A 27,100-nucleotide genomic window follows, 5' to 3' on the forward strand; every position below is an offset into this window, starting at 1 on the left:
CTAAAATTATAATTAATGTTAGCCCACACCATAAACAAATGGGGCTTGGTTATGAATGTGATGTTGAATCTGAACAAGACAATATTAATGTTGTGGAGGAGCATTCTGAATTTCAAAATAATCAATACGAGAATGAGAACTGGAATGGTGGTGGAATAAGCTAGAGAAAGAGTTGTTTGGCTTGGTCCCCAAAGACAACTGCACGTGGGAATGCTTACAGTTACAAGGACCTCTTCTATATTTAGCTACGGAGACAAATGGAGGAGATTCAAAGAACCAGCAATAGGGATGTCTAGATAGCGAGTTAGGCCTGAAATTTTTGCAAATGTGCACCATTAGAGGGCAGCATGCCGGCTTTTGATTGAGATTAATGAGAGCGACCTTTCAATGAGTTTTCAGAAGGAAAATGCGTCTTCTCTTCTTGCTCAAAGTCCTTGTCATAGTAAGAATGTCGACATGCATGCAAATTATATTTGTGTAAGTCATGATCATAATAATTCTGTTCTTGGAGCTGAACTTCTGATGAAACCTGAATTTATTAGATATATAGAGTTTCTAAGTATAGGGGACATTAAAGAAATTAACTAATACCACAATGCTACTGAGACTAGAGAGTAAAAAGTCATATAAACCCCACATACAAGCTATCTAGATATCAAATGATATGAATCTTGAAAGAATTATGTCTCAAAAAGTTAGCTATCAAGATTAGAGAACTCAAAACTATAAAAACCCTAATATCAGAATCTCAAAATTTTCAATATAAAATCCAAATTTCATACCTTATACTTAAAATCCTAATATAATGCTACCGCCAATACTTGAAATCCAACTTATCTGATAAATCTTAAAAGAGTTTGATGAAAACTTACATTACAATTCTTAGATGATAACCCTCCTTCCTATATAAGAATAATCTTATTTCCTAAAATCACTAGTTTAAGTGTCCACAATTTGAGGTAATTCCATCATTTTTTAAAATTCTTGTTTAAGAGGAATTGATACCCTTAACCTCTGGGTGTATTTAATTCAAGTAATTTTTTATTACTAAGATCGTTTGATTTTTAGAAAACAAATATTATTTTACATTACTTTGTTTGGTTTTTCAGTAATACTACTGTAATTTTTCATTATTATCAGTGGTAACATGACAAATAAAATATGTGATAATCTGATTACCACATTCACCAAAAGTATTAAAAGATTACTAATGTAATATTGATTTTGTTATAATTTTATCCTTACTTATTAATTTTTTAGAAGTAAAATACTTTCAATTTTAATTAATATAACAAGTAACATAAATATATTTTAAAATAATTATATATATAAGGAGATTTAAGTAAAATAATATCTTAATATTTTTTATTAACTTTAATCAAACATAATAATTTTGTATACGTATCAATTTTTATCAAATATAGTAATAATTTATACCAACCATCTTCAAGATAAATTATCCTTGTAGTAATATTTTATACTTGATAATAAAACATTACCTGAATCAAATGCACCATAATAGGTAAAATTAGTATGAATAAATAATTATTGTATTTAGTTGAAAGTAATAAAAAAATACTAATATATTATTTTACTGAGATAAATTACTTCTATATTTGGTAATACTAAGATATTATATAAAAGATAAAATATCAAGATAATCAAATAAAAGTAGTGTTATATGTACAAATAATGTATTCAACTTTGTATACAAACAATGACATGTCAACATGTAATTGGATAGTTTTAAATTAGATAATAAAGTAACACTAAATCATATGATGATATGTTATTGTTTATGTATAAAATTGTTTACATTATTTGTACATATAATTTTATTGAATCAAATATTACCCCAAACCAAAAGCTCATTCTAAACTAACAAATCAATTCTTTCTTGTTAGGACATTAAAAAAGATGTTCCTCATTTCACATCAAGAAATTATTCTAGGGTTTATAGAATCCAGAATAATAGAAAGAAAGAACGAGTAAATGACTAGTGTGGAAGTAATTTTCTTATGCACAGTGCTATAAAAACGAGCAAATATAAACTGATTATAGACTTGCCAAAAAATGGCTTCTCCAAAGGTTGTAAATGAATACTTTTGGTTGGGTCTATTAACAATATGTTAAAATTAAACTCTTGATTTGTTTAATTATATGAACCTTAGGAGAACCATACCTTAAAAGCTAGTTATTGAGATGGGAGAGCTCAAGGTCATATAAACCCTACACTAGTTGTCCATACTTTTCAATGTGGATCCAAGTCTCATACCTTACACTTGAGATCCTAACACGCCACCACGCTTTGTAGCCTCGACGCCCACGCAGGCTGGCTGTGCGCTAGCTCCCTGCTAGGGCCGGGCGAACACTGGAATACTCGTGTCACCACCCGCGCCACACAATTGTAACTGGGAGATATGGTGATGACTTTGATACCAAATATTATGAACCTTAAGAGAAGCACACCTCAAAAGCTAGCTATTGAGATGGGAAAGCCCAAAGTCATATAAACCCCACACTAGTTGTCCATACTTTCTAATGTATGATTCAAGTCTTATACCTTACATTTGAGATCCTAACATCTAATGTAATAATTGTAGGTCACTCATTGTATTCAAAATTTTGCTTGCTCAATGTGTCGGTTCAGTTAAGTCCTGAAGAAATTATCTGACTCAAAATTTCCTCATTATGAACAAAAAAGACCACTTTGGCACTGAGATTAGATGAAATCACTTCTCAGATAGGATGATTTAAATGCATGAAAATGATGATAAATAATGAAGTTTATTATGGAACTAGAAAATTCAAGTACTTTGAAGGGCGCAATTTTACACAATAGATTTATCTTATATTCAATATAGAATACAAACTATATTGGAAGTCATAACTTAGATCAGTAATAAGGCCATGTTTAATTCGTATCATCTTAAAGATTTCTTCTAAACTCCGTTATATTCTCAATCCTTTGTCACAGGATTTGACTGCTGCAACGAGCAGTTCATCCCCTTTGTGCCTTGATTGCTTTGTTGCTGGTAAAACGCCGCCATCTTATTATACATTTCCATATTCATCGACTGCACCACAAATCAGTAATAATGAATAAGATTTAAAACTTTGAAGATGAAAAGTGGGGTTAGCAAAACTGCTCGAGTAATAAAACTTCCAGAGAGAAGGACTGAGCGTGAGTCTCTATCACAACCAGTGAAACGCTGACTTACCTGGTACACCGGTTATGAGTCCGGTTATCATGTCCTAAGATTTACCTGGTTCCTTAGTTAAAAGAAAAAAAATGTGGGCCTACGTAAATTTACATGCCTGAGCCAACAAAGCGCAATGGGGATCAGGCAAAGAAGCCGAGGCGTTTGTATTGGTGGGGTCTGAAGAATTTGCTCGAACAGGAGGGCATGCCAGAATCATGGAGGGCATGATGAAGGGAGAGGGAACAAACGGAGTGGAAGTCGTGGCAGAAGGGTGGTGGAGCAATGGAGGACGAGCTACCAGTCCCACAGCTCCCATGCCTGCAGCCGCCATGCGAGCTAACATGGACATCTGAAGATGCTGCTGCATTCCCAATGGCATCATCATCTGGGGCATGTTGCTCCGCATCATCATTTGGACTTGTGCTTGCAGGGTTTTTAAGTAGTCTATCACTTCATCTAACATTGAAGCCTTATCAGTCTGCAAAAATGTAGTTTATGCAAACTGTTAAAATCGCCATATGACGTGAAAACAGAAACAGTAAAACTTATTTTCTCAACAAATATAAGAAATTAAAATATAAAAAAAATTATAAATATAAAAAATATAAGATTTTTTTATAAATACTAAATTTTATAAAAAATACAACAACATATATTTCTTTAAAAAATAACAACTAACTTCTTAACAACAATAATGTGTATACTTAACCAATTTGGTTTATTAATCGACAATCAAATAAATAGTTTATATCAAATCTAATAATGCTGATTTTTCGAACGTTCACCGACAATCGAAAAAGTTGAAGAGGAGAGAAACTTAACTGAAGACAATTGAAAGAAGGATGAGTTTTATTACACTAAAGAGGAGATAAACTTTCGATGAAATCTTTCTTTATTCGATTAAAATAAAAGAAAATTAACACATTTCAATTTTTTTTTTTTATATTTCCGAAAAGCGCTTGGAATGTTTCGTACAAATTTTAGGAACGAAAACATGTGTTCTTGGTAAAGTGTCCAAATAAAAGATGAAAATTTTGATGTTATTCATAATATTCTTACCTTGCTTGCATTAGGGACTAGCCTTTGAAGTGCTTTCATCTTTTGATTGATCCTGTCTCTTCGTCTCTGCATAATAGCATCGAATTGAAATTGAAATTAGAATAGAAGAATGCAAATATATATAATGTTTATGAGAAAAAGAAAAATGTTAATATAATTTTAATAAAACTATCCGTACATATTTTTTATACACAAATGATATGTTATCATGTGATTAAATAATTTTGAATTGAAGAGAAAATAACACTCAATCACATGATGACACATTATTTATATATCTGTATTATATATAAAAAATATATACATATAGTATTACTTATATAATTTACCCGCTCGGACTGATTGTGAACAGCAGCGGCTCGAGTTCGTCTTGATGAGTGAGATCGACCTGTTTCAGTTTTGTTGTCATGATCTTCATCTTGATTTTCCTATCCATGAATGCAATATCAAAACAAGTTTTATTATTAATTAATTATTTCTACATGTCTAATGTAATTTCATCTCTTCAATTATGTTGTCTCTATCATAAGTGAATATGAATCGAATTAAGCCTAAAAATTCTCTAGCTCGAGTTTGGTTTGAATAAAAAATAATTTATTTGAATTCAGCTTGAATTTGTCAAACTAAAATAAAAGATAGCTTAAATTTGACTCGAATAAAAAATAGTTTGACTTAGTTCGAATTTGTAACTCAAATTTGTGGTTCATTGATAAAACGACGTCGTTTTATATAATAATAAACAAAATAATATCGTTTTAATAATTATTTGACATAATCCAAATTTAGTTGCAAGTCAAAATTGAATTAAATCATCTTCGACTTATAATTCAAATCGAATCAAACTTCCTCTAACCCAATTTAGCTTGGTTTAAAAAAAAACCTGATGTTATATTTCCAACTTAAACTCAAATAAATTCAAACTAAGTCAAAGATTCAAACCAACTTAAACTGATGCGTACACATTTTATTTTTAATTTAGAATCATCTAATCACATTACGATACATCATCTGTATATCTAAATTAAGTATCAAAAGTGTGTACGTATAATTTTATTATAATTATTATTTTCAAAACATTCCCAACATCACAATGATCACATGACCTCAACCAGCTAAGTGTCTATCAAAAATTTGTATAAGATTTGCCTTTTTTTTAATATAATTACCACAAAAAAAAAAGACGATAAAATTAAAAAAATTAAAATTAAACTTACCCATCCACCATGATAAGCAGAATCTTCATCAGTAGTTTTGGCCTTGAAGCTCAATCTCCTCGGGGATTCATAACTAGGCCATGTCAACATGCTTTTGTCATTGTATGTTGCACTTGCACTTGCACAACCACTTCTATCCACCACCCTTTGATCCAAATCCACCGGCCGACGTTTCTTCACCAGCTCCGGAGAAACCGCCGCTGCCTTTGCAGTGGAGGCGGCAACCATGGAGGTCATTTTAACCGGGCTGCTCTGGTGGTCATGATCCTGTGGAAGAAAAAATAGATTTTGTTTGTGGGAACTAGAGGTGGTGGCTTGATGAACAAGGGACTCTAGTGTGTCAGTGGACCTAATCCCCCAAGTGGGCTTTGCCGCAGGCCCACCAAGCCCATGCATGGCTAGCTGTCCATTCTGCCATGTTAGCTCTGCAACTTCATAATTGGACCTGAATTTCAAGGCACATATATATTTGAAATAATTGAAGGCAATCCTTCAAATACGAAACACCAACAAATTTTTTGAAATAAAAAATAAATAAATAATTATACCAACTAATCATAAATTATTATTTTAATTTAATTATACACATAATTTTATTTTTTCATCACATCTTTAAACGTATACATCTTTAATTTTACTATTAAAACATAATTAAATAACAAAAAGCAATGCAAAGTGATTATTTTGGTGAATATATAATTATTTATTTTGTGGGTTGAGAAAATATATATTAAAGAACCTTTTTTTTTTTTTTGGCGGGTGCGTAAAGAATGAGAAAATGATTGAAAAGAAAAGTAGGTAAAGAAATAAAGGAAAGGTACATCGCACCTTTAAGAAGAAAACTAATCTCACAAGTAGACAAATTGAGAGAAAAAGTGATAAAAAGAGAGGCACTCTTCAAGAACTTACTAATTAAGGAGATAAACCCTATTTACTCAACTGATTTAAGATTAGTTAAAGTAGATGAAGGATTAATACGATTTTAAACAATACTATATATACATAATATCGATACACAAGTGATGTATCATAATGTGATCGAGTGTTATTTTATCTTTAATTTAAAATTATCTAATCACTTGATGACACATTATTTATGTACCCAAATTATATATTAAAAGTGTGTATACATAGTTTTATTGTTCAAAAAAACTTAAACAAAAAATAATTTTGTGAGTACTAAGTTCTTGTGAATTGCAGAGAAAATTAAAAAGAAAATGAAGAGAAAGAAGTAGAAAATGCAATTTTTTTTTTTTTATGATGAGAAATAGTTTGTTCTAAATGTCAAAAAAAAAAATGAAAGATATAAACAAGAATAAAATCTTCTTCAGGATGTTAAAGAATATTAAATAAAATCAACAAAAATAAATCCAAAGTTGTTGAATATTCTTCAAAAACAAAGAATCTGTTTCCGAAAGGAAGAATCAAAACCCTTTGAGTTCATGCATCGATCTATCTTCATCTGCGAAGAATTCTCAATTTTCATGAAGTTGCACTTCATTCTCAAGTTAGTTAGTAAGAAAATTCTGAGGAAAGCTAGAAAGAAAATAAAGGAAATAATTCAGAAAGAAAATAATTGTTAGGAGAAGTTGCACTGAGCATACATGGGAGAAAGGTGATGAGTAGAAGAAGATGATCTGTAAATTCCTTCATCTCCATGGACTTGTTCTTGTTTTTGTTGGTGCCTTAGATTCCAATTTGGTACTATACACTGACTCATGATGAAGATGATAATTGAAGAACGAATGAATCCCTTTTTTTCATTGAACAGGATGAAATTAGGGTTTTATATCTGGTGGGGCTTGGTCCCCATCAATTCATGTCACATTTGGTTTGATCGAGATCTAACACTCTACATGTGGTGCCTAAGACTTTCCTCACACTCAGAATCCAATTTGCTCTCCCTTTTCTTTTTATAAAAAATTATAATTTCCAATTTATCCAATGTCAATACCTTTAATTTTAACATATATATTTCACTCTATATGCTTTAATAAGTATACCTTTTAACTCTTAAGCCAATTAATTACTTTTTGTTTTTATTAATCAAGAAATTATCACAATTTATTTTTTCTATCAAATTATGTAATCTTTAGGAAATAAAAAAAGAAAAATTACTTTTTGTTTATGTGAATTTATGTACATCCACAAGAAGTACACGAGGCTAGGCTAAGCACCAGAAAAATTAGAATGGAATTAGTAGGATAATTATGTATTCACTATGTAAGATGATGAATGGAAATAGTCATGAATGAATGAGATTATGTAAGGGAATTGATGGTAAACCCACTATCTATGAAATAAATCTTCTAATAGACGATGATGTATGTGATTATAAGCTTAAGATCATGGGAATGTTTCGTACACCAATTGGCTTAGTTTGACACTAGGTTAATGTAGCCTTTGTTTGGCGGATTAGCAATACGTGTTGGTTATGCCAAAAATTATACTAAGACTATGGTGGATTAACAGAGAATTTATCATTTCCAAGTATAGAAAAATAATATCACATGGTGTTGTTTGATTGACAACTACGACTAATGAAATTTGTGGCCACAGAGTGGATAAGCATCAAAGCCTGAATCAAACTAAACCTACTTGTTGTCTTAAAAGTCAAGTCAAGAAGTCAACATAACTGAGGTAGAAACAATTTCTTTAACTTAGCCTTGATGAGATATTAGTATGATGAGGATTTTATTAAATGGAAACCATAATATTAAAATGTTACAACAATGAATGTTGAATCCTTGTATATTAAGTGGTTATGATACCTTACTATAGTGTAATATCCCTTTGAGCTCTTTCCAGACACATAACTCTGAAAAGAATATAGATTCAAAGAATCGTTTAGGCTTCAAACCAAATTAAAAAAATATGATTTTGTTCAGTTTAGATTACGATTTGAACTTATTAAAATCATTCACTTTTAAGTATATATTATTTAATGAAATTAATTGAATTATTATTTTATAGAACATAATAAAAACATGTAAAATAAATAAATATATAAAATATACATGTAAACAAAATGACAAAATAAATATGAAAAAAAAGTTGTACACCTAATTCCTTATTGAAAAATTCTATCAAATATAGTTATATATATATATTTTAAAAAATATGATTTACGATTTGACTTGGTTTAAAAGTTGTCCAAATCACAATCTAAACTGAAAACTATTTTTAAAAAATATATCAACACAAACCATCCCAAACCATTTTACAAACTAAACCATAATTTTTAAATGGCTTAGTCCAGTTTACGGTCCAAACTAAATTATGCACACATCTAGATAATAGAAAATCCATATACAAATCTAAAATCCATGAAATCTCTAAATGTGCACAACTAGAATGTAAACACATGGTTGAACTGAACATATAATCATAAACTGGAATAAATGGCAAAAGTCTCTTCTCATGCAATACTTCTGATGGTTGACCCATTAGTCCCCCGTAACCTCGCATACTTATCTATTACCTGCAAAACGATATAAAGGAATGCATAAGTGTGGAAACAGTCAGTAAGTAGGTGACTTATCAAGGCACCACAATCAATACATAATATTCCTTGACATTCCAAGTCATTGATTCTCAACATCCTTGATGTCTATACTTGGATACTTTTACGACATTCTCAATGCCTAATCTCAACTATTTTTCGACATCTCAGATGCCTAAACTACATAAGTCTATGGTACCCCTAATGTCTATACTAAATAAATTGTGGCATCCTATATATCTTATCACATTAATTTGACATTCTAGATATCTCATGAAAGCATGACATTTCTCATCTTGACATCCCAGATGTTTGTATCTCCTTATTCTAGTGCACATAGCACATTGCCGGTTGGACTTACATTAACTAGGCATCAACACCTTGGTCATGCGAGAAATCACTAGATGCAGTCCTCCTTTCCTTAAAAGACATTTAACTTGAATTTAACCCATATAAGAATAGTGTTAAAAACACCCAACTTGAATAAGAATTTATTGATGATGAATGGGTTGACACAGTACAATCCGAATTAACCTATTTGAGAAATGTGTTATGACTAAACATGACTTGTTTTAACAAGTTCAATCTATTTGACTCGTTTTGACATGAAATCACACATTTTCTCAAAATGAATTGCTCTATTGCAACTTCTACGCCTACTTATAATGTATGTTGTTCATTTATATCTTACATAAAGGAATTTTGGCTTAATTAATTAACATGCATGCATTATAAAATTATGCAAACACATAAATATAATAAGGAGAATAAGGAAACACATAAATTAAACATCACATTACATAAAACATAATTAAGTACTTATACGCATGCACGTTATATAAGTTCAAACCAGTAATACTACTTCTCCAAGTTGGCAGCAAATTAAAATTTGCCAAAAATTTATATATTTTTTATAAATATGTGGGTCGTGTTTGAGTTATAAAGGATCAATTCGAACATAATTCAATTTGTAAATAAATTTATCTGAATATAATCTGAATTAGAATTTGCGTAAAAAAACTGGGCCAAAGGACTATTTCCCACCCAAGGTATGCTGATTTCTCAAAGTTCCTCCTGTTAACTTTGAAAATCTCATTTACCCATCTATGACCTTTTAAATCTATTAATTTTAAGGACAAAATCATCATTTTATATTTAATATTAAAAATAAACTTAAATATGATTTCATGTTCCCCCCTAAAAGTTTAAAAACTAACTTTTCTTACCTAAACCAAGTTTAAAAAAATCACATTTCCCCCCTAGGGTTTAGTTTCAAAATCCGATCACCTTCTCCGATGTCATCATCAACTGTCTCTCCCTCTCGACGGTTTCCCTTTCTTCAACGACCTGTCTCACCTCCACCCCAACCCCTCCGGCGTCCAAAGGCATCATCTGGATGTTTTTAGATGTTGTTTCTGGAAGACTTTTTGGATGTCGAAGGGGTTGGGATAGAGTTGAGGCAGACCGTCAGAGGAAGGGGAACCGTCGAGAGGGAGGGACGACTGACAATGGCGTCGGAGAAGGTGACCAAATTTTGAAACAAAACCCTAGGGGGAAAATGTGATTTTTTCAAACTTGACTTTGGGAAGAAAATGTTAGTTTTTAAAGTTTTAGGGGGAAAATGAGATAAATTTTTCAGAGTTTAGACTTCCATTAATTTTAATCGACTATAGATAGGTAAATGAGATTTTCAAAGTTAACGGGGGAATTTTGAGAAATCAGCATACCTTGGGTAGGAAATAGTCCTTTGGCCAAAAAACTGAAATCGATTTCTTTCATGTGTTGTGTCAGATTAACCGATCGTATAAAAAATTATCAACTTATATATATATATATATATATATATATATATATATATATATATATATATAAACAATGCTATGTGTACCTATTTTTTGTACACAATTCATGTACACAATGATGTCATTATGTAATTAGGTGATTTTAAAACATATGTCATCATATGATAAAAAAAAATCTAATCATATGATAATACCTCATCTGTGTATATAAATTATGTACTAAACATAGATACACATAGTTTTAATATATATATATATATATATATATATAAAAGAGAATTTGGTGAGGATAATGTGGTTGTTGGATGTGGACTATTCGAAATCAATCCTGGTACACACATATTACTCAATCCCCAATACAAATTTATACTTGATATCACAAAGTCAAAAATAAAAATAAAAAATTCAACGAAACATTTAATGTTTCCAGTCGGCCAAAGCTACCATTATCAAGATTCAACATTGTCCTTTTCACTTCGTTTGCAGTTCTCACAATATTTAATATTTATTGTCCTTTCAACCAACCATAATACATAATGTTAAATTTATTTAATTTGATTATTTCTTTTATAAATTTCAATTATATGTATAAAATAATCGTGTCCCTGAGGTGTTGTTGATGGAAACAAAGCTTACCAATCATTTACAAGTCACATCCATCTTCAAAACTAAAAAAATCCAGAATCCATTTTGCAGCTGAAGAAGTGTAAAATAATAGTTTATCAGGGTTTTGTTCAAAAGATTTTGATTTTAGGTTTAACAACTCAAAACATATGTTGATAATTTAAGAAGTTTACATATTATTTAATTATTTTTATCTTAGCATTCCCAAACCATACAGGATATGCATACAAATCCAACTTCTCTTTTATACCTTGCCGACATAAAATTCGCCTTAAGGTGTTACAAGAAGCGAGTTATGAGCCAGAAACTGAATCTATGAGACAGATGAATACAGCAATGTAATATTGCCGTTATAGAAATAGAGTGAGCTGTGCGTGGTCCTCCCATGGCCGTCACCTTGTCCCGTCAATCTTTTTCTCTCATGAGAACACTCTTCAACAGTCCAAGGGCTCCCATCTTTAATTTCTTTCTTCTAGCTCCACGTTAAGCAGTCGTGTCTGTAAACCCATGTTCAGTTTTTTAGGTTAAATTTTAATCAATAAACTATGTTGCTGAGCTTATTATAAATAAATGTTGTCAATCTTAAGTTATTTTTGGATTTAATGGGTGTTGACCTAACCTTATTTTTTAAAGAAAACCATACCACATATCTACTTTCAAAAACTTATGTTGTTCATATTTAATAAATCATAAATCAATTGTTGGCCAAACTACTATTTCCCTCCCAAAGTTTGATGAAACGACAAATTCTCATCATTTAAGTTTCAAAAAGTCAAATTTCTATCTATCATCTAATTCTGTTAAAGAATTATGTTAAGTGAAAGGGCATAAAAACTATTTTGTATAGATTTTTCTATTTTCCCTTTTCAAAATTCAAGGGGCAAACATAATTTTTAAAAATATTAAGGATGTTAATAAAAAGTTTTAGGGGTTTTTGAAAATTCAAAAATAGTTCAAAGTGTTACTGAAAATTTTAAAGTTATAAAACGCCCTCAATATTTTTAAAAATGATGTTACACCCCCAAAAAACTTACCAAAATACAATATTTTAAAGTTGTTTAGAAATTTTTTTTTTAGGAGTACAAGTAATAAATTATTAAACTAATAATAATATATTGATAATTTGACATTTATATTAGATGTTAATGATAGTTTCGTAATTTTAATAAAAATACAAAACAATTATTTTTAGGAAACTTAACAAATTTATTAAAAGAAGTGAACGATAGGTAGGAATTAGACTTTTTAAAATTTTAAATGTGGGAATTTGTTGTTTCATCAAACCTCGGGTGGAAAATAGTCATTTGGCCTTAATTGTCATTTGAGTCTACCATGCTAATAAAACCTATGGTAGTTTAGGTGTCATTCTAGTTAAAGCATAAATTTCTCAATACTTGTAATGAGCATTAGAAATAATATTTCCATTTTATTATATTTATGCCTCATAAGTTATTGTACACTTTGTTTAATATATACAATTGGTTTAGCTGTGCCTACTTCCAATTTAAAGTCTTTCTTTTTCTTTTCTTTCAATATATATATATATATATATATATATATATATATATAGGCCAAAAACTTGTTCCCACCCAAGGTTAAGTGTAATCCTAAACTCATACCTCTAAAATTTTATTATATTTTCCCCTCTCAATTTGAAAAATGGTAATTTTCCCCTTAGGGTTTTGAAATCATTGTCAAAGATGGTGAAATTTGCCATCTCCGGCTGCATTGGCTTTCCCTCCAAGCTTATCTTCTTCTATCGACTTGTTCCCACCCACCAACAACAGCGATTACCTCCGACGAAGATGATTTCATCTTTGTTAGATATATATATATATATAGGCCAAAAACTTGTTCCCACCCAAGGTTAAGTGTAATCCTAAACTCATACCTCTAAAATTTTATTATATTTTCCCCTCTCAATTTGAAAAATGGTAATTTTCCCCTTAGGGTTTTGAAATCATTGTCAAAGATGGTGAAATTTGCCATCTCCGGCTGCATTGGCTTTCCCTCCAAGCTTATCTTCTTCTATCGACTTGTTCCCACCCACCAACAACAGCGATTACCTCCGACGAAGATGATTTCATCTTTGTTAGAGGTAATCGTTTTAATGGGAGGCATAAGTTTGATCAGCAAGGAGAGATAATTTGGATGGAAGGATGAACATGACCAAAGACAAAAAACTTTGCCGTCTCTGGCGATGGTTTCAAGACTCTAGGGGTGAAATTGCCACTTTTCAAACTTTAAGTGAGAGAAAATTGTTAGTTTTCAAAATAAGGGGGGAATGTGATAGAACTTTAGTTTTTTTAATTTTTTATTAAATGATGGTTTTGCCTTTAACGTTAATTGAAAATTTTAATAGAATTTTGTTTATAAACGAGAGTTTGAGTTTTTAAAAATTAGAGAGTAGGAGTTTAGGATTACACCTAACCTTGGGTAGGAATAAGTCTTTTCGCCAAAAAAATAATGTAAATGTTCTCACAGTCAGGTAAAAGTCATTTCATGGTGTCCAATAAGTAATAATGTATGAATAAATTTGGTTTCCAATAGTGAGGAAATATTAACTACACTGGGTTGACAAATATCAGAGTAAGCAAAAAAGTAATAACAAATCATTTTATGTGGTTTAGATCATGTGATTTCAAAAACTAGGATTAGATCGACTAGTCTGACCGAACAGAACATTACTTGCTAGTAAAAACACTTTCGATTTGCTTGAAAATTGTTTTTAAAGTTGGATCGGATTGAACCAAATAGTTCAAATGGTACCAAATGAAAAACCAAGTTTGACCCGATTAACATAAAAAAATCAATTTAGGACTTGAACATCAAACTAAGTTTATTTTATTATTAAAATGATTCATATTATGTATTTAATATCATTTTTAAACAGTTAATCGGTCTAACCGTCAATCAAACAGTTCAGACACCAATTGGACTCGTCTCTTCCATCAAGTTGATGTCCGGTCCAATTCTGAAAACATAGGTTTAGTATATAATTTTTTATACAAACTTTTTTGTGTGTGTGCGTGCTCAAAACTGAGGCCTTGTCAATTAAATGCCAATGTTTCCTTCCTCTGTAAATAAGTTAAAGAGTATCTTGCAAGGAAATGTTTCCGCTTAAATTAACATCTAATCACATAATGTTACATTATTTATATATTCAATCAAGAATTCAAAACTAGATACATATAATATCACTGAAATATTAAATGTTATCTACAATCTATTTTACATAATATAAATTGATTTATCGACAACAAACACCAAACTGTTAAATTCCATTGCTATAATCAACAACATATTCTAATTTTCAGCCAGCGAATGCGAATCTGATGCCAAACTGTAACAGGAACAGCCATATTTCTCAGCATAATTTTCACCTGCACCTTTTTGCAGGAAGCTGGTTTATTCTGTTGTTCCGAATTTTCTCGAACTTTTTTATTGTTGATTCCCATTTGTAAAGTAATTCACTTTGTCAAGGGGCATGCCTTTACTGTTTCAAAGGTTATACCTTTATGGATCGTGAAATTATGATTCTGCAACTTTTTTTGGCTGGTTTGGAATTTCGGTCTGTCTCTTCATAAGTGTCAATTATGCAGTTTCGCCGATGTAGCACCGAAATGGATGCACGAAAACATATATTATTAAAACAATATAGGAAACAGAAATATGAAAAAACATATAAATATGAAAAATATAGAGATTATATATAAATATCAAATTTTATAAAAAAAATACAGTCTGTATTCCTTTAAAAAACTATAAAATACAATAATTTTTTAGCTACAATAAATTGTATAGTCAATTAACTTGGTTTATCAATTGACAATTAAATAAACAGTATATATTAAACCAGACAAAGCTAATTTTTCAAGTGTTCACAAGCAATTGGAGAAGTTAGAGATAGAGAGAAATCAGTTTTAACACGTCAAAGGGAAGAGGAGACAAATCAAAGTTGGGCTTCAAATGATAAAGGAAAGTGAAACATGAAATCAATTAAAAAATAAGAAAAAGAAATATGTTTCAAATTTTTTTATATTTTGAAACGCCTCTAAAATGTTTCGTACCAGTTTTGAGGCATTTTAAAAATGGAAAAGGCACCATAGGGTGCATTTTTCTGCTTCCTTGAGCTTCACCATCTGTTACAAAATTTATGCTAATGCTAATTTTAATATGAAGCTTTTTGTAAACTTTATTAAAACAGATCAAAAGTACAAACTCAGATTTTTGTTCTATAATCTAGTGATACTTTTCTTCAAGGAATCCAGTATCTTCATAATCTTTGCATATATTCTCTATGGTTTTCTATGTTGCAGGCTTTTTTGAAAACTTCAGGTCCAATTCACTCTGCATTTTCAGCAAGATGGTAGTGATTAATTAATCTTCATAATTGGCATTTGTAAAGTTGAAAAGAAATTAATCTGCATATAGTTTAAAGGAGTACCTTTGTTTTTTCAATTTTATTTATGGCTTTCTCCTTCTTCTCATTTGCCCAAGCCACGACTGATTTTAGCTTCTCATGCCTAAAATTTGTTCACATTGTAGCAATATCAGAAAAACAGTTAAACCCAGTTTCTGTAACTCTGTATAATTTAAGCAAAATTTACTTTTCACTATTCTCGTGAGCATCCGAAGATGAGCGACTCAGAGTTCGAGGTGGACAAAGTGTCTCTAGTGCCAGCTTTGGCTTTCTCATTGAAGTTTCACCTGTTACATTACTTAGTCCATTAATGCCTTAGACAAAACTAAATTTTTGATCTAGTATTGCCAGTTACCTGGAATTTTTGCGTTGTTCGAGGAAGATCGTCTGATTGCTCCATTAGAATGTGGCTGCAGTCCATTTTTATTCTGAAGATTTTTGGATTCTTGAATTGATTGTATGGCAAATGCATCTGCTAACACTGCGGTAGCATGCTCACCTTCTCTAGAATCTTTGTCCATACTGGTTGACCTTGAAAGACTCCGACGACTATTCTTCTTCGATTGCAGATTAAAAAAGCTGTTGAAGCCATTCCCTGGAGAGTCCATTCCCCACTTCATCTTCGCCGCAGTTTTTGGGAAGTCTTTGATTGCAATGGCTAATAGTAGCAGGAACCAAAAGCTTGAGAGTCTCCAATGCACATCTTGTGATATTTATAAGCTAATAGAGTGGAAATTTGTAATGTGCTCAGATATTGGCCTTCAATTGACAGCAAAGAACTTTTTTCTCTCCTTTGCACCCTTGTTTAGTAATTTTCCAGAAGTGCAAGTTGACTCTTTGTTGCTTATTCTCTGTAAAGATATTCTATCATACGGTAAAACTCCTTTTGTTCGAATTTGCATATATGACACCTAGTTGGTTATGATCAATGAGTAGCTATGGCAACGACAACTAGACATGTCTCCTATTCGTCAATTCTTTAGAAGTGCAGAGAAGACCTCTTACTTAAATACAATAAAAACTCCACAGGGCATATATCTTTTCAATATCTACAAGATTATTTTCCTAGTCTCCCCATGTCTACAAGGGAAAGTTACCACTTCCAATCAAATTGAGATTATGACGTTAATTTAATTATTCAGTTTTTGTTCAATTAGAAGAGGAATAAATTGTGAGAATCATATTTGAATGAAGATACTCAGATACATTATTTGAATGTAATTCTTTCCCTTTATTTAATGCAAAGGAAGGGAGGAGATTGAGTTGTGTTTCTCACTACACTAGGTGTAATACGCATAAGAACTATACCAAGATAAATGAGAATTCCTCATAAAATTCAACAATCCTCCTTAGGACATTGTCCAAAATCAAGTCGAACTGAACCATGTTAAAAATTTCTTTTGTCTAATCCACTCTATATTCTATTCATTTCTCATACGGAAAACATGATAGATTAATTGATCCTCACCACATCTACTATAATCTACCTTGTCCAAAGATTTGAATTTCTTATATCAATTATTGACGAAAATTCTCATCATCTTCAATAAGCATAAAGTTCTAATTCTAATGTTGTTATTCGTGTGTCGAAATTTTGACGGTTGGAGAAAATGAAAGAGAATAAAACATGCAAAGTAAAGCAAGGAATCAATTCTTATTCCCTCAGTCCTCACTGCGTTGCATATATTCCTCGGTAACTTTTGCCAATGGTTGTCGCTCTCATTTATTTACCCGGAAAAAAAAATGGAAAAACTTTTGCCAGTGGCACTAAATAAATTGGTACATGTCTAACAGCACCGCCAATGGAATGAATGGAATCAATCGGCTCAGTGAAGTTGGCATAATTGTTCTGCAAATTATCACCGATCATATTTTCAACATGGCCGCTGAAAATTGGAAAAAGATTAACTTTCTTTGCTTAAAGCATCAGTTCATTTTGCTCAGATTCTTGGTATATATGTTACTTTCTCTTCGTTGATTCTTTGAACCACTGTTTCTGCATACCTAATAGCAGCAGATGAATTCTGATAGTTTTTCACACCACATGGCTTCCTTTGAATCAAACTAACTTCAAATTTTTTCCCACAATCTTTTAATTAAAGGGCATTCATAAAAATCTTTTTTTAAATATATTTTTATTTAATTTACTTCAAAACCAAGATTACAGTTTCCCGAAATTCTCTATTTTGACTGTGAGTTTGCACATGTATGAAGTAAAACATCTAGTCATTTAACAATTTTCTGAGACATGCAATTGGTTTGGCTAGTGCATACATAGTTGTTACTGCCAACACATGGGGACTACATACTTCTGTCAGGTGATTTTTTTTTTTTTTAAAGTAAATAATTACAGAGTTTCACAAGCATGACAAAGATCCGAACCTAGGATTTCTCCATAAAAATTCTATTACTCTACTTGTTTTGCTAACTCTATTTTTTCTATCCAGTGATTTTGCCTCTGTTATTGTTGTGATTTGGTTTAGTGTTTATGTATTGGTTTGTGTTTTTGGATTCACTCAACTCAACCAATTTGTTGTATTGCACATAAAATAGCACAGAAAACAAACACTAAATTTTAAGAAAGACAATATATTGAGCTGGAAAATTATTAAATTTTCTTGATTCAACAACTACCAAAGACTTGGACTTCAGTAGACTCAGTCTTCGTTAGCACCCTAACAACATAACAGCTTCACACATCAGCAGATTTACAGATTTGTCAACAGGCCATATCAAAATAATATACATTAAATCAACAAATTTGTATCCACATTTTCTGACAATTTTAATTATAATTGAATTGTCACATTGTGGAAATAACAATTGAATTGCACGTATGAGAGATACAATCCTTTCCCTCATTGTGGAAATTTGCATATATATATATATACACACATACACACACACACATATCAGTCACTGTTTCCTGCCCATTTAACAGTAGAAACACCTGACAGGAAACTTTCCCTTTGATCTAATCATTTTGGCCTCTTGTTTTATCTTATACTCCTTGTTTCTTCTTTCTTCTTCTACTAGTGCTTTTGCTTCTCTGGCAATACGCTCAATTCTTGCTATTTGTGTCTGGTAGTGCAGTTGGTTCAAAGCCCTTTTATGCTCCAATTGGCTCTGCATTTCAATCAATAAGGCAGCTTTTATTCATTGATGGCCATTAAGTTAATCAAATAACAACCCTAATCAAATTGCACACAACCATTTTTCTTTCCATTTTGAGCTCAGCTTGCATCTTCTTCTCATTCTCCCAAACAAGAATTGAAGATCCCATTTCTCATACCTGAAAATTTAAGCTTAATTTGTTAGAAAATTGCTCGATGTTGGCTAATATTAGTTATAGTTTTGGTTTAATAAAACCAGATAATTAAATAATCCAATGATAGCTTGCAGATGGTTTTAAAGTAATCAATAAAGATAAGTTTAACATACTTAAAGATTATGATTTGGATAAACAACATTAGTGTGAACTTTCAAGGTTTATCGGATCTTTGATAAAGATCTATTAACTTACAATACATTAGATAAGTCCTCACTCTAAAACAAATACAGTATAGTTTTATTCATTAAAAACTGTCATTTAAGGAGGTTTTAAGAGTAGAAAACCTATCATTCTACTACAGGTAATTTCGGAAGCTCTACAGATTCAAATTGTATGATGGTGTTCCAGGTTTCATATAATCCTAAAGTTTAATTCAGCTTTTTAACCCTATGCGTGATGCTGTGGAATTAGGATTGCCTGACTTAAGTTATACGTTCATGTGAATTAAATCTTACATAATTTTCATCAAAAGAATTCTAAGAAAAGCTTCGCTTGCAGAAAGTTATAATTCCATTCCATTTTAACTTGTCAAACAAGGAAGCTTACCCTGTCTTGATCTTTGCCATTTGTTTCTCCCAAGAATCAGCTCGTCTCCACATTCTAGTGTCTTGCCTGCTGCTTCCGGTTTCTCTCCCCATAGCTCATGGTTCTTACAGTGGGTGAATGACTCGGTCTGCTGATCGGTATTGCACTTTCTTGTCTCCTACGTTCCGCCTCAGCCAAATTTCCAGCAGAAGTTTCACCTGGAAAACAAAAATTCCTAGACATTGTCATTGGCAATTCAAACTCCTCTCTCACATTTTTTTTCTTATTTTGGCTTCTCCCAGAGATCGAATGGAATATGCTGCAGCTGAAACCACCACCGCCAATTCACTCTGCCTCTGATCATCGTCGTCTTTTATTGGCCCTGGAAACTGCTTCTGCAACCAGTCCTGCACCTTGTTGCCTAAACAATCTGGCCATTAACAAAACAAAGAAATTATCACACACCCATCTACCATTTTTCTTTCTTTTTTTTCTCATCTCATGGACTAATAGTAAAATTAAGAATTCTATCTTAATTGCAAAAAAACCAAATTGGATTTAGCTTCATTTCAGAAATTGACTAAAAAAGTACATGATGAGAACTCCCATGAAGGATTCCATTTGTTGAAATGGTGGGCTTGTTTCGGTAGCTTTCTTGGATTCTCCTTTTGAGGATCCGAAAATCTCACTCTAGCAAAGTCATCTCCAGCAACCTTAACATAAATTGATGCAACATGGAATCATTAAGCAGTTGGCAGAAACCAAATTATTTTGGAATAAAACTGGTTATACTTTAATACTCTTTTTAAAAAACTTTTTCAATAAAGAGAAATATGCAGGAATTTCATAGATTTTGATTCCTCAAATCATTCTACTGGTTCGAATTTTCTCGAACTTTTTGATTGCTGATTCCCATTAGTAAAGTAATTCACTTTGTTAAAGGGTAGGCCTTTACTTTTTCAGAGGTTATATCTTTATGGATCATTCATGACATAATGATTCTGCAATTTTTTGGCCGGTTTGGAATTTAAATCAGTCTCTTCATAAGAGTTAATTATTGTTAGTTTATTGAGGATGTTTGTGTCTTTTTGCTTGTATCTAAGTCAGAAAAGCTGTTGGTAGTAGTTGCAGCTTATTGTAAATGGATGATGATCCATATTTTTAGGCACCTTTTTGCTGTTATAAGTATGGTGCTCATTAATTAAGTTATGGCCAATATTGTATTTTGTTTTATATAAAAGCGTTGATTCTGAATGATAATATACAGAAAAAATATTTCTTACCTCTGCTGCTCTCTTCCGAAAAAAGTGTTCTGCTTCTTCAAAGCTAGCTGCTGTTTAGTTCTTGCTTATATAACCTGTCCAAAATTTAAGCACTTTTAAAACCCAGAAAATCTAACATGGTATCAGAGCTTGCTTAGATCTTAAGGGAGGCTGTGTGTGTAAAATTTTGGAGCTTATCAGGAAAAGGTTTTTTCAAGTAATGGCTTCATCCTCATCTTCAATGACACCACCTGTCTACAATGGTGAGAATTATCATATTTGGGCAGTCAAAATGAAAGCATTCTTGAGAGGAGTAGGGTTGTGGCAATATGTTGAGGAGGAGAAAACACCACCTCCATTGGGGCCTAATCCTACCTTGAATCAAATAAGGATGCATGAAGAAGAAGCGACCAAAGGTCCAAGAGCTTTGTCCACTATCCACCAAGCAGTGACTGATGCAGTTTTTACTAAAATTGTAGCTTGTGAAACTGCTAAAGATGCATGGGACAGACTCAAAGAAGACTCCCAAGGCAATGAGAGGTCAAGGCAAATGCTTGCTCTCAATCTAAGAAGAGAGTTTGAAGTCTTGAAAATGAAGGAAGCAGAAACAATCCAAGAGTACACTGACAGGATTATGAAGGTTGTAAATCAGATTAGGCTGATGGGAGAAAAGCTATCTGATCAAAGAATTGTTGAAAAAATATTGGTATCCATTCCTGAAAGGTATGAAGCCAAAATATCTTCACTTGAAGATTCAAAGTATTTTTCAGAATTGACTTTGTCTGAGGTAGTTAATGCTCTGAAAGCTCAAGACCAAAGAAGAGCTTTAAGGCAAGAAGAAACTGCTGAGGGAGCCTTCAGTGCTAAGCTTACTGGAAAACAAGTAAGCTGCAGCTCCAGCAAGAAACAACCTGGAGAAAAGAAGGAAAAGTGCAGCTCCAGTGGAAACAAGAATGGTGAGAAAAAAGGAAAATATCTTCCTTTTCCTCACTGCAAGAAAAAAGGGCACTCACCAAATTACTGCTGGTACAGACCGAATGTTAAGTGCAGGTCTTGTAATCAACTTGGACACATTGATCGAGTGTGCAAAAACAAGGGAGGAAATCAAGTACAGCAGATTCAACAAGCTCAAGTTGTTATGAAGCCAGAAGAGCCTAGTGAAAATCTGTTTGTTGCAACATGTTATGCAACTGATAGTAAGCATAATATCTGGCTAATAGACAGTGGATGCTCTAATCATATGACATTTGATGCTGATTTACTTAAAGACTTGGATGTGACTTACTCATCCAAAGTAAAAATTGGAAATGCAGAGCTCTTGGAAGTCAAAGGAAAAGGTGCTGCATTCATAGAAACTCCAGCAGGTACTAAAGTCATTAGAGATGTTCTTTATGTTCCTAAGATTAATCATAATTTGTTGAGTGTGGCACAAATGCTAGAAAAGGGGTATTCATTGCATTTTGCAAATAAGTCATGTTCTATAATTGATCAACATGGGTGTGAGCTAATGACTATTGAAATGCAAGATAAAAATTTTGCAATTAAATGGATGCAAGCTGGTGATCATGCCTATCAACACACAGAGAGTAATTCAACTCTGTGGCACAAAAGACTTGGTCACTTCAATTACTCAACTTTGAAACAAATGCATTCTAGGCAAATTGTGTTAAACTTACCTCTTATGGGTAATTATGAAACTGTGTGTGATGTATGTCAGTTTGGAAAACAAACTAAAATTCCATTTTCCAGCAGTAATTCAAGAGCTACAGAGAGGCTTCAATTAGTGCACTCAGATTTGTGTGGTCCAATGAGTATTCCTTCTTTGAATGGAAGCAGATTTTTTCTACTTTTTGTTGATGATTTCTCAAGGCTGAGCTGGATTTATTTCTTGAAACAAAAATCTAAAGTCCTAGGCTTGTTTAAGAAGTTCAAGGCAGAGGTTGAAAGACAAACAGGATGCAAACTTAAAGTGCTCAGCTCTGATAATGGCACTGAATACACCTCAAAGGAATTTATTTCCTTTTGTGATACAGAGGGAATAATGCATCAATTGACCACCCCTTACACTCCATAACAGAATGGAGTTTGTGAGAGAAAAAATAGATCAATTATGGAAATGGCTAGATGCCTCATGTGTGAGAAAAAGCTTCCTAAAAATTTCTGGGCTAAAGCTGCTAACACTTTAGTGTACCTACTGAATTTACTTCCTAATAAGGCACTGAATAATGTAACTCCTTATGAAAAGTGGTCTGGTGAAAAACCCTCAGTTGAGCACTTAAAAGTGTTTGGGTGTTTATGCTATGTGTATGTGCCTAATGAAAAAAGAACTAAGCTTGATGAGAAGTCAGAAGTGGGTGTATTTGTTGGTTATAGTAAGGTCACAAAGGGGTATAGGATCTTCAATCCCAAGACCAAGAAGATAGTAATCAACAGAAATGTTAAATTCAATAAGCAAGCAGCCTGGAACTAGGAAGCCAAAGAAGAGAATAAAGGTGAGTCTAGCCTTCAACATGAAACCAACATTTGTCCAGATGATGAAACTTATTCCAGTGATGAAGAATTTGGTCCTGCCACTAGAATGAGATATCTTGAAGACATTTATGATAGGTGCAATGTTGCAATTGTTAAGCCAAAGTCATTTGAAGAAGCCATCAGAAATGAAGAGTGGAGATCTGCAATGAGGACTGAAATAGATATGATCAATAAGAATTCCACATGGAGTCTTATTGAGAAACCAGAAGATCAGAAAGTGATTGGTGTAAAATGGATCTACAGAACTAAATTCAATCAAGATAACTCAATAAGTAAGCTCAAGGCTAGGTTAGTTGCTAAAGGATATCAGCAACAACCTGACATTGATTTTTCTGATACCTTTGCACCTGTAGCAAGATATGACACAATCAGATTGCTTGTGGCTTTGGCAGCTAAGTTGAGCTGGACTATATACCATCTAGATGTCAAATCTGCATTCTTGAATGGTATACTGGATGAAGATATATTTGTAGAACAACCTGAAGGTTTCAAGGTTTCAGGCAAAGAGCAGAATGTGTACAAGTTACATAAAGCACTTTATGGCTTGAAACAGGCTCCAAAAGCCTGGTATTCTAAAATTCACTCATACTTGCTAAGCCAAGGTTTTCTTTGCAGCCCAAATGAATCAACACTTTACATAAAAAGACTTGGGAATGAAGTAAAACTTATTGTCTCCTTGTATGTAGATGATCTCTTGGTGACAGGAGGAGATACAAAAACTTTAGCTAAATTCAAGGAGATCATGCAGCAAGAATTTGAGATGTCAGATTTGGGTGAAATGAAATATTTTTTAGGCATGGAAATAGATCAAAAAAGGTGTGGTATATTTATTCGTCAGAAGAAGTATGCTCAAGATCTTTTAAGAGGATTTCAGATGGAGACTTGCAAACCAGTTTCTACCCCTCTGGTTGTAAATGAAAAACTGAAGAAAAATGATTCAGAGAGTGAAGCAGAAGCCACTGCATACAGAAGCTTAATTGGCAGCCTATTATATTTATCCTTCAGCAGACCTGACATTATGTTTCCTACATCTCTCTTGTCCAGATTCATGAAATCACCAAGCAATGCTCATATGGTTGCTGCCAAACGAATTTTAAGGTACATAAAGGGAACATCAGCTTATGGTTTGTGGTTTTCTAAACAAGAAAGCAACAAACTTGTGGGATTCTCTGACAGTGACTGGGCAGGAAGTTTGGAAGATGCAAAAAGCACCTCTGGTTATTGCTTTTCATTTGAAAGTGCAGTGTTTTGTTGGAATTCAAAAAAACAAGAGGTTGTTGCTCAATCATCTGCTGAGGCAGAATATATTGCTGCTGCAAGTGCAGCAAATCAAGCCATTTGGCTAAGAAAACTTCTCAAGGACTTGGGCCATGCTCAAGATGAAAGTGCAGTGCTTTTTGTGGACAATAAAGCAGCCATTGCAATTACTAGAAATCCAGTTCATCATGGTAGAACAAAGCACATCAATGTGAAATTTCATGCAATTCGGGAAGCAGAAAAATCAGGAGAAATCAGCCTTAAGTACTGCAACTCTAAGGATCAAGTGGCTGATATATTTACTAAGGCTCTTCCTAAGCCTATGTTTGAACACTTGAGATCAAGACTTGGAGTTACAGCAAACACCTCAAAGGAGGAGTGTTAGTTTATTGAGGATGTTTGTGTCTTTTTGCTTGTATCTAAGTCAGAAAAGCTGTTGGTAGTAGTTGCAGCTTATTGTAAATGGATGATGATCCATATTTTCAGGCACCTTTTTGCTGTTATAAGTATGGTGCTCATTAATTAAGTTATGGCCAATATTGTATTTTGTTTTATATAAAAGCGTTGATTCTGAATGATAATATACAGAAAAAAATATTTCTTACCTCTGCTGCTCTCTTCCGAAAAAAGTGTTCTGCTTCTTCAAAGCTAGCTGCTGTTTAGTTCTTGCTTATATAACCTGTCCAAAATTTAAGCACTTAAAACCCAGAAAATCTAACAATTATGCAGCTTCACCATCTGTAAACTTTATTAAAACAAATCAAAAGTACAAACTCATATTGTTGTTCTATAATTTAGTGATATTTTTCATCAAGGAATCAGTATCTTCATAATCTTTGCAGATATTCTCCATGGTTTGCTATGTTGCAGGCTATTTTGAATACTTCAGGCCCAATATGCTCTGCATTTTCAACAATATGGGATTAATTAAACTTCATATTTGGCATTTGAAAAGAAATTAATCAGCATAAAGTTTAAAGGACTACCTTTGTTTTTTCAATTTTATTCTTGGCTTTCTCCATCTTCTCATTTGCCCAGGCCAGGATTGGTTTTAGCTTCTCATGCCTAAAAATGGTTCAAATTGTAGCAATATCAGCAAAACAATTAAACCCAGTTCCTGTAACTCTGTAAAATTTAAGCAAAATTTTACTTCTCATTTTTCTGCAGAGCATTCGAGGATGAGCGACTCGGAGTTCGAGGTGGATTAAGTGTCTCCAGTGCCAACTTTGGCTTTCTCATTGAAGTTTCACCTATTTCATGGTCCATTAATTTTTTACAATGCCTAAGAGAAAATTAAATTTTTTATCTAGTGTTGACAGTTACCAGGAATTTTTGCGTTGTAGGAGGAAGGTCGCCTGATTGCTCAATTCGAATGTGGCTGCAGCCCATTTTTATTCTGAATTGTTTTGGATTCTTGAATTGATTGTATGGCACATGCAGCTGCTAACACTGCAGTTGCATACTCACCTTCTCTTGAATCTTTTTCCTTGCCGATTGACCTTGAAAGACTCCGACAACTATTCTTCTTTGACTGCAGATTAAAAAAGCTGTTGAAGCCATTCCCTGAAGAGTCCATTCCCCACTTCATCTTCGCCACGTTTTCTGGGGAAGTCTTTGATTGCAATGGCTAATAGTTGTAGGAACCGAAAGCTTGAGAGTCTCTAATGCGCATCTTGTGATATTTATAAGCTAATGGAGTAACCTGTGAAATGGAAATTTGAAATGTGCTCAGATATTGGCCTTCAATTGACAGCAAAGAACTTCTTTTTCTCTCCTTTGCACCCTTGTTTAGCAATTTTCCAGAAGTGCAAGTTGACCCTTTGTTGCTTATTCACTGTAAAGGTATTCTGTTATACGGTAAAACTCCTTTGAGTTCAAATTTGCATGTACGATATTAATTGGTTTATGATTAGTGACTGGCTATAGCAGCATCGACTAAACATGTCTCCTATCCATCAATCTTTTAGAGGTGTGGATAAGCCTCTTAAAGACAACAAGAAAAACTCCACAAAGCAATATATCTCCCCAACATCTATAAGCTTCTTTACTCATTCTCCCTGTGTCTAAAGGAAAAGTCATCATTTCCAATCAAATTGAGATTATGACACTAGCATATTTATTATGTTTTTGTTCAATTATAATAGAAATAGATCTTGAGAACCATATTTGAATCAGGAATACTTAGATATGTTATTTTAATGAAACTGATGCAAACAAAGGGAGGGGCTTGAGTTGAGTTTATCACTACACTAGAGTTATTACATATAAGAGAATGCTCTTGTAAAAATCCACCTATCCTCTTTAGGCCATTGTCCAAAGTCAAACCTTTCTCAAAAGTTATCTTTTTGTTGTTAAGACAACTAATA

At 32.6% G+C, this 27,100-nt stretch overlaps 2 protein-coding genes and 2 long non-coding RNA genes across 4 annotated transcripts; all 4 read right to left on the reverse strand.

The window, feature by feature from the left end:
- Positions 1–2,768: 2,768 nt before the first annotated feature.
- Positions 2,769–7,347, reverse strand: LOC123204198 (transcription factor PIF7-like). The gene is made up of 6 exons (XM_044620793.1): positions 7,081–7,347; positions 5,477–5,921; positions 4,592–4,690; positions 4,263–4,328; positions 3,319–3,681; positions 2,769–3,077 (listed from the first exon to the last, which is right to left on the reverse strand). The coding sequence occupies exons 1-6, from the start codon at positions 7,194–7,196 to the stop codon at positions 2,961–2,963; spliced, it is 1,206 nt and encodes a 401-aa protein (XP_044476728.1). The 5' UTR covers positions 7,197–7,347; the 3' UTR covers positions 2,769–2,960.
- Positions 7,348–15,573: 8,226 nt separating this feature from the next.
- Positions 15,574–16,605, reverse strand: LOC123204818. The gene is made up of 4 exons (XM_044621621.1): positions 16,183–16,605; positions 16,015–16,114; positions 15,852–15,930; positions 15,574–15,754 (listed from the first exon to the last, which is right to left on the reverse strand). The coding sequence occupies exons 1-4, from the start codon at positions 16,445–16,447 to the stop codon at positions 15,713–15,715; spliced, it is 486 nt and encodes a 161-aa protein (XP_044477556.1). The 5' UTR covers positions 16,448–16,605; the 3' UTR covers positions 15,574–15,712.
- Positions 16,606–18,502: 1,897 nt separating this feature from the next.
- LOC123204885 lies at positions 18,503–20,735 on the reverse strand. The gene is made up of 4 exons (XR_006499636.1): positions 20,276–20,735; positions 19,705–20,113; positions 19,039–19,119; positions 18,503–18,953 (listed from the first exon to the last, which is right to left on the reverse strand). It is a non-coding gene; the product is annotated as an uncharacterized LOC123204885 (long non-coding RNA).
- A 4,213-nt stretch (positions 20,736–24,948) lies between these two features.
- Positions 24,949–26,543, reverse strand: LOC123204403. The gene is made up of 5 exons (XR_006499545.1): positions 26,058–26,543; positions 25,885–25,984; positions 25,721–25,799; positions 25,340–25,635; positions 24,949–25,231 (listed from the first exon to the last, which is right to left on the reverse strand). It is a non-coding gene; the product is annotated as an uncharacterized LOC123204403 (long non-coding RNA).
- Between the last annotated feature and the right edge of the window lie 557 nt (positions 26,544–27,100).

This window comes from Mangifera indica, chromosome 20 (genome assembly GCF_011075055.1).
Source record: "Mangifera indica cultivar Alphonso chromosome 20, CATAS_Mindica_2.1, whole genome shotgun sequence".
Taxonomy (NCBI): Eukaryota; Viridiplantae; Streptophyta; class Magnoliopsida; order Sapindales; family Anacardiaceae; genus Mangifera; species Mangifera indica.

Bases quoted from the DNA above. Each gene is read 5' to 3' on its own strand.
- LOC123204198 (XM_044620793.1), bottom strand. From the start codon at position 7,196: ATGAGTCAGTGTATAGTACCAAATTGGAATCTAAGGCACCAACAAAAA. The intron at 5,922-7,080 runs GTATGCTCAGTG...CTTGAAATTCAG, and splicing joins ACTCATCACCTTTCTCCCAT to GTCCAATTATGAAGTTGCAG. The intron at 4,691-5,476 runs GTAAGTTTAATT...ATTCATGGATAG, and splicing joins CTGCTTATCATGGTGGATGG to GAAAATCAAGATGAAGATCA.
- LOC123204818 (XM_044621621.1), bottom strand. From the start codon at position 16,447: ATGAAGTGGGGAATGGACTCTCCAGGGAATGGCTTCAACAGCTTTTTT. The intron at 16,115-16,182 runs GTAACTGGCAAT...GTAATGTAACAG, and splicing joins GAACAACGCAAAAATTCCAG to GTGAAACTTCAATGAGAAAG. The intron at 15,931-16,014 runs GTAAATTTTGCT...AACAAATTTTAG, and splicing joins GCTCACGAGAATAGTGAAAA to GCATGAGAAGCTAAAATCAG.